Genomic DNA, 14,237 nt, shown 5'->3' on the forward strand with positions numbered 1-14,237 from the left:
TAAGTAAAATAAAGATATTGTGTCCAACTACATCTAAAAAAATAAATATTAAAAAAAGTCCCCCACCAAAAAGTACTTTCCAATGTAAAAAAGGGCTACAAAAATAACATTTATAAATTGTTGAGTGGTTAAAAAAGGATAAAGGTAAATCATCTAATTACCTATCAGAAAGAATAAAACACTGAGCCCTGAGGCAGTACATGGGCATTTACTTTCCCTCTTAATACATGCACTATTAGAACTCACTGAAGGATCAAATATCTTTTAGATCTTGCTATGTTAAATGCAGGAATGACTAACAACCCAAGAAGGTGTATCTAGGATGATACTTACCATATAAGAGATTATACCACTGTGCTATTATGTATTCTGTGTAAGGATACACAAGCAGTCAGCTGAAAGGTACACACCACACTAGCAAATGCTTGGCTGGAACCGTAAGGTCGGATGACCAATGGAATATCAAGATATGTGTCGATTCTCCAGCCCTCATAACCACATTCCAGACATCTCACGTAGTCCTTCAGCTTGCCTTGATATAGTTCATTTATAAGATCAGCCTAAAAATAAGAACATTTACAGTTTTAAAACTATTCTTTAAAAGTAATTTTTAGGATATATGAATACACCACAATTCATGCCTTTTAGAATGAGTTACAAAAGAATACTGATTTTTAATAGTAAAGTCTTTAAAAAGCTCTAATGTAAGATTTATTCAAAATCTTATAGAGAAAATTCAAGGCTTGACAAAAATCACCTAAAAATCAATAAAATTAGATCAATACTAATTTAAGAGTCAACTGCAAAAATTAACTATTTCAATACTCCATAGCACTAAAACAACCAACTACTAAATTAGGTTTTGATGAAATCAGTTACCAATGCATTATCATATTCTCTTTTCATTAGGATGAGAATACATCCTAAACTACCACTTCAGGCATAATAATAATATTGTAGATAAATTCACTAGTAGTGTTTTATAGCTTCACATATGCATATTAATAATCTCACAATAATTACCTTCTGATTTATAAACTCATATTTTCTAGTTTCTGATACAAATAAAACTTCTTAATTTTCAATAACATAAAATAATTTAAAGGAGAAATATTATACATTAATGATATAAATGTCTAGAAATTTTCATAAAAATTTAAAATTTATCTCCCTCACTATCCTCACCTAAAAGAATGGATCTCTCATCTAGTCCCCAAACATAGCCACTGAGGCTCTTCTGGCTCAAAATAGGCAGGCAACTCCCTGAGTAAGCACCCTCCATATGAATGTCTTCCTCTAGATATTTTTTTACCAAAACCTGGGAACTCAGGAGAAATGCCCGGTTGATCTTAATCGAAGTGGTGACCCACAGAGAGGGATGTAACAAGGAGGAAGGATAACTTCAGACCTATGAAGAAGAAAGAGTCCCTAATACCATTTACATAAAGTTACTAAAAAAGTCCCATAGGACTATATAGAGAAACTAAATCACTAAATGAACTTAAAATACTTTTTATTATCTCAAGCAAGAACAGATCAAAGAAAGTATTATATAATTCATTTTTTTCATAAATTTACATTTCTTAAAATGTCTAGGCCTATAAGCCTTCAAAACAAATACATCCTAAAGAAAATGTGATGTATATATACACAACAGACTATAGCTCAGCCATAAAAGAGAATGATTTAGGGCTCGAATTGTGTGGCTCAGTGGTAGGGCGCTTGCTGGGCGTGTGTGAGACACTGGGTTTTATCCTCAGCACCACTCAAAAAATAAATAAATAAAGGTATTGTGTCCATCTACAACTTAAAAAAAAAAAAAAAAGAATGACTTTGACTTTTGCTAGTAAATGGATGAATCTGAAGACTATCATTCTAAGTGAAATAAGTCAATTCCAAAAAACCAAAGGTCAAAATGTTCTCTGATATATGGATGCTAATACACAAGTGGGGGACTACGAGAGTAGTGGATTAGACAAAGGGTAATGAAGGGAAAGGATGAGGGACAGGAATAGGAAAGATAGTAGAATGAATCGAACATAACTTTCCTATGTTCATTTATGAATATACCACCAGTGAAACTCCACATCGTGTACAAACACAAGAATGGGATCCTAATTAGAATAAGTTATACTCCATGTAAGTATAATATGTCAAAATATACTTTACTGTCATGTATATCCCAAAAGAACAAACAAACAAAAACAACAAAATGGATCCACCACTGCTGTCTATCGTAATACTATTTACTTAATGAAGCTTTCGTCATTAACTTGTCTTAGTCATGTGATTATGCGTTTTGCACTTAGGAGGGTGTTTTAAAGAGGTTCAAGCCACTGTTTTTCGCACACTGGATATCAAATCACTATATAAGGAAACTGCTTATATCTCAACCTTGCACACAGAACTGTAACAAAGTTTTATAAAACAATACTTACCCTTACTTATGTGATGCTCTCTTATACTTTCCTATTCTGTTCCATTTTTGAAAGTCCTACAAGAGATTCCTTAAACTGACTTCCTAACTCATGAATGGATCATAATCTAGTGTTTGAAAGACTTCTAATCAGAAATCAGACTCTCCAAGCTACCTTATACACTCTGTCACTTTTATCCCTGTAATACTTTTCTGTGATAATAAAATACATCCAGATACTGACTCCCATTTAACTCAGACTCAGTCCTCATTCCAATGATATGTCTCATATGTTCTTCCCACTCCTAACCCACTTCTCCTTCCACTGGATAAGATTAGGGTCAGATCAATGAGGATCCTAAATGTCAAAAGCATGTCTAAGGCTGGGGTTGTGGCTCAGCAGCAGAGCATTCGCCTAGCAACTTTGAGGCCATGGGTTCGATCCTCAGCAACACATAAAAATAAATAAACAAACGTATTGTGTCCAACTACAACTAAAAAATAACTATTAAAAAAGTGTATGTCTACTCTTCATTGGTTAAAATGAAGGAAATGCTGAATGAATATATTTTAGAATGTTAGAGATTATAAGACATAATTTACCTAGTAAATATCTGGAAATATGGTTCAAAATCACTCTTCCAAAATATATATGTGTACATACATGTAAAGTATATATGTGTATATATGTGTGTGTGTGTGTATATATATATATAAATTATATGATTTAGAGTTAAAGGAGACCTTCTTGATCATACAGCCCAATTTTATTATTTTAAAATAAAGTCAGTGAGGTCTAGGATGGTTTATTGAAGATGTTTATGACTCAGTTGATAGCCAAAAGAGAAACTAGTAATTTCAATTCCACATTCAGTGCTCAACCACTGAACTAACTGCCCAAGTTTTAAAACATTCCAATGGAATAAAAATTACTTTAAACTAAAGAATGATTGATTAGAAAAAGGCCCCTCAATTTCAGAGAGAGGAATTACCTGTTCTGTTTGCTTCCATTTCTGTTCCAAAGCATCAAACATGACTCGGCATAGTTCTTGTACGTCATGCTGCTGCCAAGCTATTTAAGGAAAAAAAAATTAATTAAAAATAGCAATAAACAGTATAATGAACAATTAATTTGTTCTTTAAAAACAAATAGGCCGGAGCTGGGGTTGTGGCTCAGTGACAGAGTGCTTGCCTAGCTTGTGTGAGGCGCTGGGTTCAATTCTCAGCACCACATATAAATAAATAAAATAAAGGTCCATCGACAAATAAAAAAATATTTTTTAAAAAAACAAAAAAACCAATAGGCTGAAATATAGAAATGTCTACTTTAAAAATTATTAAATTTTATAACAACACAAAAATACACATTATAGTCATGAGAAGTCAATCACAAAGAAAAGAATCAAGAGATTTCAGTATTTCATAAATAGTATAAACTTTCTGGTGCTATAATATTTGTTATTTTTTATTGCAGAGCTAAGAAATGTATTAGGAAAACCTCTACAGCAAAAATCTTCAAAATTTCTAGTTTAAGTTGTCAAAAATGGAGTGTAAACTTATTTTATAAGAGAATTTGATTGACCAAAAATTTAGCCCTCAGAGCTTAAATATTTAAAAACAAGTTGCTTTAAAATCCCAGCAAAAATGAGAAGGCTTAAAGTAAAGAAAATCAAGTTGTTATTATATATATGTGTAACATTTTTGTCCTCCAGAATTCCTCTGAATATTAGAAATACTCATTATATTACAAGAGAATAAGTACCCTCACTACTATCCCATCCAAAGCTCCTTGTAACATCTGTGGTTTCAATTGCTCTTTTTTTGCTTGTTTGTAACAAAACAAAAAGCCTTTGAAGTTGGTATGGGATACTTGTCACTGGATCTTCTTCAGATTCTTCAAATTCCCATCTATTAAAATAAAATATTTGAAAATTATTTATAAAATATTTTTTTTGAAAGCATAATATCAAAATCAGTTATATAAGATCTTAATTCTAGAAGAGATACAGTTTGAATATAATCTGAAAGTAATAATATTTAATGAAACATTAGTCTTTCTCTATAAATTCAGAACTTTAGACATTAACAAGAAAAATCATGAGTTGGCAACAGCTTAAGAATGAGAGGCAAAACTCATATAACAGTTAACTGTCAAACTTGAACTGATTTAAACTCTTGTCCTAGTTATTAATTTACAAAAAAATGCAGAATGATATTAAATGACTTGAAAGTATACAATCATCAAAGCCCAAACTGTGGAAAAATTATAGGTCAAAAAACATCAGTTTTCAATACATAAATTTGGAAGATGGAAGGGGATTTTTAAAAGATTAAACAGATTAGGAATCTAATCAATCAATTGCAATGTACGAATCTTGTTTGGATCCAGATTTTAACAAGTTGTTAAAAAAAATGAAGGCAATCAGGGAAATGTTCACTGAACTGTGATATAATTTGCAGAAGATACAATAGGGATGGGCCTTCCAAGTAATCATTGTAGAGGGTTATAAATAAAAAAATTACTCACAAATTGATAATAATCAAAGCTGGGTAATGGGTACAGAGATTCACTATACTATTTCCCTATTTTTGAATGTTTGATAATTTCCAAATTAAATTTTTTAAAAAGGGAATACTGTATAAATAAATAAAATAATCCAGGTAAGATTTTTTTTAAAAAAATTTAAATCTATTTTCCAGTTGTAGTTGGACACAACACCTTTATTTTATTTATTTATTTTTATGTGGTGCTGAGGACTGAACTCAGGGCCTTGCACATGCTAAGTGGGCTCTCTACCGCTGAGCCACAACCCCAGCCCTAAGGTAAGATTTTTAAGCTCACAAATTTATAAATGATCATTCATTCCTGGACAGGGATTGTCTCAATAGCAAGTGAACTGCAACCAAAGAACTTAAGATCTCATGACAGAAATAAGATTGGGGGACTAAAGTTGATTACTATACTCACGAAAGTTCTCAAGATGATTCTATATTCAATAAGACAATGAAAGCAAAGTATTAAGAACAATATTAATGATATTGTAGATCTTAAATTAGCAATAAATTATTTTTGTACTTTCCACTCTCTTGCTTTCTAGTTTCAAAAGAGTGCTTGAGCATTAATTTTTCTTGGCTACAGTTTACAAACTTTTTCAATTTTGAAAAAACACAGTCCTCTTAATAAAAGCGTTCAACATTTTTCTTACTTTAGGAGTTAAAGTAAGAAACTTGTCTCACAGATAACAATGAAGTGTGTCTCACTTTTTCTTCTCAAGGCTTCCTGCAAACACCTCTACCCCATATCACATCTGCTTTAACCCTCTCCCCTTCTATATTTAATCCCCACCTCCCTTTCCTTCTGGTTATCCTCAATGGAAAGTATTTAGAATTGACACTGTGGAATCTAAAATTCTCTCACTAGCTCTAAGGGATCACTGAAATTACAGAGAATGGTTAAATTTCTTGTAAGGAAAATTCACTAGAGAAAAGGAATTACTGTAATATAAAACTGAATTCTTATCTGTCCTTTTATTTCTGTACAAATACCTTAAAAAGTTTTAAATCTTGCCATTACTTGCTATTACTTCTGGTTATCTAAAGTTAGAATATTTGGTGCCACATTTTTGATTCTTCCCTTTCCCTTACTACTAATTAAAGTTTATTACTAAGTCATATCTGTTTTCACTGATCATAATGTAATCACTGTGACCATCATCATCCTGACTCTGATGCATCTATGCCTGGTTAAATGGCAGATCTCTCTTTCAAATCAATCTTTCACAATGCACCATGTAAATTTTCCTATAATGATGTATCTAACACATCACAAGCCTCTAAATCAAAACTGAAGGGTCTCTGTTGGCCAATACAGAACAAGAGAAAACAAACAAAACTATCCCTTCATACTAGCCCTACTCTATGTAATTCAGCAAGGTCCTCAGTTCTACATTACGAAACAACATCACTGCTCTAAGGAATAGTTCTGCCACTTGCTATACTTCACTCTTTTCTACCTCCAATGCATGTAGCCTTTCTCTTTGACTTTATGCTCATGTTCCAACACCCCCCACACCCACTATTAGGCTCCATTCATAATAGATTACTTTGGTTCCTACAAGGTCTCTCTGCACTTGCAGCTCTTATGCCTTGAATGCTCTTCCCAGGATCTTTACAGGGCCATCTACTGTGAAGGATAGTTACATGGTATTTCCCTTCTTCCTACTCAAAGTTGTGACCCAACTCCAACCCCTGTGACCTCGACAGTTATAATCTCCAAATTACTCTTGCTTTATATATCTTCATGGCATACAAGACAGTGTAAAATGAGCTATTTATTATTTACACAGATTTACCAAAGACAGCTCCAAAGGAGGGACTTTGTCTTATTCAACACTGTCATCTCTATGCCTAATAGAATACTTTGCACATAACTATATAGGAGCACAGCCAGGGCTGTTTATTCAGCTGAATAAACAGCCCTGGCTGTGCTCCTATTTTTCTCCACAGTGCTATAATTTCACAGACCATTTTAAGGGTATTAAAACTCATAGTTAAACAAACTTCTGGGATTCCCCAGGGCAAAGTACTTAACCTTTCTGTGCCTTCAGTTACTTTCTTTGTAAAATGGGGGTAAAAACAGCACATAATTCATAGTTAATTATGAGAACTAAGTCTGTAAATAATAAAATAAAGTACTCAGAATAGTCCTGATATAACATTTATTATTAACTTATTACTCACTTTTGAAAATCTTCCTGTCTGCAATGTCCTCTTTCTTCTCATTCTGGCCAAACCATAGCTAGTTTCAACCTCAAGTTCTACATTAAGCCACATCAAATTTCATTAATCTCTCTTCCCTCTAAATTCTCATGGCCTTTAGCTGTCCTTAAATGTTATTTAAACTGTTTCACAAATACAAATATTGCTATTGTGGGAAGATCTGTAAATTACTCAAAAATAAAGATTATATTTTGACCTCCCTTCTCTGCCAAGTGCCCCACGAATAAATATTACTGGGCAACAAGTACATGTCAAAATTTTACAAGTAAATTCAAGTGACAAGATTACTGGTAATATAACGTTTAAGCAATACAGCCAATAGTAATAAAAGTTTTAAAAGTAATTCAACTACAAATTTCCATAATTTCAAAGATGTTTCTCAAAAGTAAAAAAGGAAAAGTTCATTTATTCATACTTTAAAAAATAAGTTATATATATCTTGAAGAAAATATACAAAGCAAAGATATATTAAATGTATTACAGTAGGATATTATTTAATCTGATGTAGTCTTTTAGAAACACTGAGAGACCCTTATTTACCATAAGATTTAAAAAATAGGGGTGGGGTTGTGTCTCAGTGGCAGAGCGCTTGCCTCGCAGACATGTTAGATCCTCAGAACCACATGAAAATCAATAAACAAAATAAAGATATTTCTTAAAAAGAAAGAAACGTTCTCCAGAATAAATGAGTTCTTTTTTAAAAAAAGAAAAGAGTTGGGAAAAAATGGGGGATGTAGCTCAGTGGTAGAGTGCTGGCCTAGCATGCAATGGGTGCTGGATTCAACTGCAGTGCTGAGGCACACATGAAAAGAATGCGGTGTTTTATTTTAATTAGAAACAAAGCCTACAGGGGCTGGAGATGTGGCTCAAGCGTTAGTGCGCTCGCCTGGCATGCGTGCGGCCTGGGTTCGATCCTCAGCACCACATACCAACAAAGATGTTGTGTCCGCCGAGAACTAAAAAATAAATATTAAAAATTCTCTCTCTCTCTCTCTCTCTCTCTCTCTCTCTCTCTCTCTCTCTCTCTCCCACTCTCTCTCTAAAAAAAAAAAAAGGAAAAAAAAAATAAAAAAATAAAAAATAAAGAAACAAAGCCTACAAATTAAAACTAATACTTGAATTCTTAAATTGAAAGGTAAAAAAAAATAAGTGTATGCATCATATATTCAAATTCTTTCAAAAGTCGATTAACCTATTTACTTCTTCATAAAAATGTTACAGCTACCAGCAAGATGCCTAAATTTTACCTAAATATCCTACTACCCTAAATTTTATCCTTTTGTTGCCTGTACATTTCTGATTCTTTCTCCCCAAACATTTCACAGGTCGGCCTTTCACAAGATCCTTTTCCCTTTATAATATTCAAGAAGCTGCAACTTAAAAAGTAAGAAATGTTCCACTCATGCTAACTAAAATAAGCCATTCCCCAAAAAACAAAAAGCCAAATGTTCTCTCTGGTATTCGGGTACTAACATACAAGAAGAGGATGGGGAGGGAAGAATAGAAGTTCATTGGATTAGACAAAGGGGAATGAAGAGAAGGGAGGAGGGATGGGAATGGGAAAGATAGTAGAATGATTCAGCTATAACTTTCCTATGTTCATATATGAATACATGACCAGTATAACTATAACTATACATCATGTACAGTCACAAGAATGGGAAGTTATACTCCATGTATGTATAACAGGTCAAAATACATTCTACTGTCATGTATAACTAAAAAGAACAAACAAAAAATTATTTTGAAAAAGGAGAAGTGCTCCAAACTTTACAAATAAATACAAGAAATTAGTTAAAATTAGTTAAAAACCGTGTATTCCTTCTTATATTAAGTTTACTTACAAAATAGTTTTAAATACTCACTTATATAATGCATTCCTAAATTCAGGAGTCATAAAAAGTGTTTGCAAAAGGCTATTCAAATAGCATGTCATTGCCTGGTTTACTAATCCCACATATCCTTTGAAAAGAAAACACAAACATATATATAAATTAGCATTTAGACTAAAAATAACAAGAGAAAACAATATGAATTTACAACATAATAAAAATTCATAGTTTAGGGTTACTCAATTAGAAATTATCTCCATTTTTTCCAGTAGCACCTAATAAAGATCCCTTTTCTAATATGTGAGCTATGTAGATAATTTTGCATTCCCTTATTCTTGGTGGTATATGATGAAACATTCAACTGATACAAATTATCCCAAATACCAAACATCAAAGGCTTTTATTATACTTCCAGGAAAAGCAAGCTATTAAGCCTACAAAATGTTGAGTTATGAAGAAATTATGTTAATTATACAATACAGTAAATGAAAATTTATAGATCACATTAAAACAAAAACTGCAAAGTAATTCTATAGTATTTTTCATAGTAAGTATTTACTAATACAGTATTTTAAATCATCAATTTTAGAGTTATTTACAAGTAAAGGTTCTGAAGCCATATCTAGAATGAAATGCCATTAACTAGCTGTGCAAAGGCTTCTCTGAACCCCAATTTCTGTTTTTTTTTAATATGAAAATACTACCTATTGAAAATGTTCATTGAAAGATGAAATATGTTAAAGTATCTAGATTACATTCACTATGCAATTAACCAACCTCAAATATAAAAAAATGAATAAAACTTTTATATAAATAAAGCATTTTAACTAGCTCTGTAATTTGAAAAAATTCAGAAATTTGGTTAAAGCATGTTTAGAAACAAAGCTAACAGAAAGTTTTAAATGATGTGAATCATTTCAAACATGATTTAACTACAAGATACAACAGACCCAGTAAAATAAACATGGCCCCTCTGCTTCAAAATGAAAGTATATTCCTGAGTCTATTCTAATCTAAAAGAAGATAATAAAGACTTCCAATTCCAGATAAAGTCAACTTTAAAAACTTAAGATTAGAGACAAAACAGAAAATTATAAAAAGAATTTCAAAATACAAAATCAAATATCTTTTAAGTTATTACTAAATAGAGGTGTAACAATATAGTAAAAACATGCTGTCCACATTACTGAGTTGAGGAAAAAGAAAAACCATATTCTTGTTCAAACTTTGCTTGCCCATAAAATGAGAAGATTAGGCTTGAAATTACAAAGACTACTCAAAGTCTAATGTCCAACCATTTTATGAAACTATAACAACAATAAATCTTACCAGTTTCTGATTTATTCAAAATAGATGAATAGGAGTAGCTTTGACTGACATAATCACTGGTGGAACCAACAGAACCTTCTCTTGGAAGTGGACCTATAAACCTGTCATGAACGCTGTCGTCCATGTTATTGGAATCCTCCTAAAAGGCAGCATAAGCAATATTTAGTGAATAATAAATGTACTGAAACATTAAAAAAAAGACATACTAATTGCTGAGGCAATTAAAAAAAAGATGCAACATTACTATTACTGTTCCAATCAAGACATTCAAAGACGTGTACACACTCACCATTTCCAATAATGTTTAGAAGATGTTTGAAATAAAACCCTTTGGAAAGGTGTTCATGTTCCTTTCCAAATAGTGCTTACTTTCTGTTTTTTAAAGTTCTTGTTCAAATGTTCTGTTTACACAAGACAATAAATTTTTGGTGCTAATAGAACAAAAGCACCACTGTGAACTCCTTGATGACAGAGTCTACCATTCTTTTTTACATAATCATTACCAGTTCGGCCTCAAAGGCAGGGGATGCTTAGTAATTGTTGGATGAGCTGGAGTAACCCCACGTCTTCTAACAACAAACTTTCTATTAACATGGAAGATGTTGAAAAGGATTAATGAATAAAACAGCAAAGAAATTAAGACAGAATTGAAGAATAATTCTACATTTTAAAACATGAATCCTCAAATTGTGAATCTAGAAATCTCTAAATTAATAGCTAATTTAGACTTCAGTATCACTCATACTAATCAAAATTTCATGATGCCATGAAAATAAATGATGAGATTAAGGAACAGCTTTCAGTATGGATGTACTCTATTTAATTACTATCTATCATCCAAAAATAAGTTTTTATTCCAAAGAGAATTCTAAATGAAAAGCGTCCAATAGAACAATTTTTCCTGAGCAAAGCTGTACTGAAAAAAAAAGCTCTTAATCCATAAATTCTGAGCCTTGCTTTCCTGATATGTGAAAGAGTAAGTTAAATCAGATGAGACTTTCTAAATTGTTTTTAAACTCACATCCTCTATAAAATATTCTTATCCCACATACATGTAACTATCCAACAAGATTTACTTTCCATAGTTTTTAGTTTCCCCCAATGCCTTCAAATATCAGAACTCTGAGAAAATATATCTCAAAGTGGGAGTTATTAGAATAAACACTACAGGACAAAGCAGGAAAGCTTATTAAAATAAATGTAAATTTGGGGTAAACACTAAAAGAATATATAGAAACAAAGCATCAAACTTATATATTACAAAGAAGGCAATGGGATTTCGAGGCATGGGGAAGTGGAAATAGAATCAGCCACACACACACACACACACACACACACACAAAATGACAAACATTGACAATGATTCATAAAAACCAAGTGAATGCTTAACCAAAGGAAAGGCCATTGAAATGCAGGAAATCTTTGTAGCATTCATTTTAACTTATTCTAGACCTACTCCCATCTCTGGTGTGGCAGTGGTATTGAAGACAGCAACCCATGTTTACCTGAATATGGCAACAGACTGTTCATACAAATAATGGTGCCATGGATATTCAGAGCTTAGAGCAAACCAATATAAAATAATAATTTTTAATACAAATTATAAAACATCTTTCCTCCTTCCTTTGGAAAATTGCATTCCAAAATAGGGGGTGACAGTGACAAAAAAAAACTATGAATATAGGTTTTATAAGAAGCTCACCAGCAGTATTTGAGGTTGTTCACCATCTTTATCTGTCAAATGCAGAAAGTTCTTCTTTCCTGGCTCAAAATTAGCATCAAGAAGAGACTTGTCACTGGCATGATCCAGTGGAGCCTACAGGCATAAAACACAGTATCTCAGATTATGAGAAACATTACTTATAACAATAAGAAAAATATACAAATGCACACATATATACATTTAAACAGTATTTTTTCAGTAATGATTCTGTCAAATTTCTGTTCATGTAGTCTTGGAATTAACTCATCCACTCATAAACTGGGATGGCTAAGCCCAGTGACAGTGCATACACTGGTAGCTATCCCAAAGGCTCACATTCCCCAACAACTAAAAAACTGAAGACAGAAAAGGTAAAGTAAGAAAAAATGCTAAATACCACACACACACACACACACACACACACACACACAAAAAAAAATCTACATTCTATTTCTATGTTCTTTAAAATGTATGCTATATCATTTTGATGAAAATTAAGATAATTTTATGTAACTATAAATGTTTTGATGGAAAAGTACTGAGAATTCCCAAATAAGCAACACACTTAAAAACCCAATCAAAATAATTAAAATGTAACCAATGCAATATAATCTTCAGAAAGAGCCCTTAAGACAGGAAGATTCCAAGTTCAAGGCCAGCCTGAGTGAGTTAGCAAGACCTGGTCTCAAAATAAAATGGGAGAGAAAACGGGTGGGGGTGTGGGGCTAGAGATATAGCTCAGTGGTAAAGAACTTGCCTAGCATGTGCAAGACCCTAGGTTCAATCCCCAGTATTGCAGAAAAAGAAAAAGAAAAAAGAAAAGATGAATCAGAAACATCAAACAGTTTTGACTCTTCTGAGGAACCAATTAAAATTATGCCCTACAAATACCATGGGGATATGCATATATATACAATTTCATTTGCTGTTAAGAGGCAGTTTCGGGGCTGGGGATGTGGCTCAAGCGGTAGCGCGCTCGCCTGGCATTCGTGCGGCCCGGGTTCGATCCTCAGCACCACATACCAACAAAGATGTTGTGTCCGCCGAGAACTAAAAAATAAATATTAAAAATTCTCTCTCTCTCTCCTCTCTCACTCTCTCTTAAAAAAAAACATTTAAAAAAAAAAAAAAAGAGGCAGTTTCCCAGAAAACAGAACAACAACACAGGATATGAAAGGGTAATATAAGCAAAAACGAGAATGAAAATATATGGAAATTTGTGTTAAAAAGTTAGTTTAATATCTGGGAGTTACCAAAGATTTAAAGGACCAATCCAGCTTGTCTTAAACTCAAGGAATCTGATTTTTAAAACAGTAGGCAGTGAGCAACGGTTGAAGGCTTTTGAACTAAAAAGTTAACATTAGTGTTATGATTTAAGATAACTGCAGGTCTTACCCTCTAATATGCAGGGTAAAAATCAAACTGAGAGACAGGAACCAAAAAGACTATTTAGAATACAATTCTATAATGCAAAGGAGATCCAATTCAAAAGTCTGTTTCACAACTCTCCCATGCAAAACTGATCAGTTTTTGCTATGATATGAATGCTTATCTCTCCAAAGCTCATTTGTAGAAACTTAATTTCTAAATATATTAAGAGTTGGGGCCTTTAGGTCTTGAAGGTGAAGCCCTCATGAATGGGATTAGTTCCCTTATCAAAATGGCCCAAGGAAAGATGTCTATCAAGGGTTCTAGGATTTTTCTTTCTTTTTTAGTAGTTACAATTATTTATTTTCATAGTAAAAATGAATATAGGATCAAATCAAATGGTGACCTACATGTGTGTGTCTAGATATATTCTTCCTCTAAACTCGATGCAATATCAAAAAGTAGTTTTTTAAAGAAAAATCTAGCAGTAGAGCAGGAAAATAAAAAGTGTCATTAACAAACCAGAAGTTCTGAGACATTAAAAAAACAGAAAGAAGATGGGATCTATGGAAAAACAACACTAAAGGAAACCATAGCCCAAAATGCCTATAGAAAACTACGGTGGAGATAAAGGTGGTAGGGAACTGTAGACTAAGGTGAAAATGTACAAGCCAAAGAAGCATTAGAGTGAGCAATTGGGAAAAGGCTTTCTGATCAGCTTAGCCTCTCTTCTTTACTTCCTTTGGCTAAGGGACAGACAGTACCTTTTCCCTTTATCTGTCAGACTCAAGCATGGGCCTTTTGCCAGTAG

At 32.7% G+C, this 14,237-nt stretch overlaps 1 protein-coding gene across 4 annotated transcripts in view; it reads right to left on the reverse strand.

Moving 5' to 3' along the window:
- Usp47 (ubiquitin specific peptidase 47) overlaps positions 1-14,237 on the reverse strand; it is a 105,600-nt gene that overhangs the window by 51,403 nt on the left and 39,960 nt on the right. For all 4 annotated transcript variants that reach the window (XM_026395905.2, XM_026395903.2, XM_026395902.2 and 1 more), the window contains 6 exons: positions 12,059-12,172; positions 10,357-10,495; positions 9,061-9,157; positions 4,179-4,324; positions 3,409-3,488; positions 411-560 (listed from right to left, as the gene is read on the reverse strand). In XM_026395905.2, coding sequence (XP_026251690.2) covers positions 411-560; positions 3,409-3,488; positions 4,179-4,324; positions 9,061-9,157; positions 10,357-10,495; positions 12,059-12,172 — 726 coding nt within the window. The remainder of the gene's footprint in view (positions 1-410; positions 561-3,408; positions 3,489-4,178; positions 4,325-9,060; positions 9,158-10,356; positions 10,496-12,058; positions 12,173-14,237) is intronic.

The sequence above is a fragment of the Urocitellus parryii genome, chromosome 4 (assembly GCF_045843805.1).
Source record: "Urocitellus parryii isolate mUroPar1 chromosome 4, mUroPar1.hap1, whole genome shotgun sequence".
In the NCBI taxonomy this organism is placed as follows: domain Eukaryota; kingdom Metazoa; phylum Chordata; class Mammalia; order Rodentia; family Sciuridae; genus Urocitellus; species Urocitellus parryii.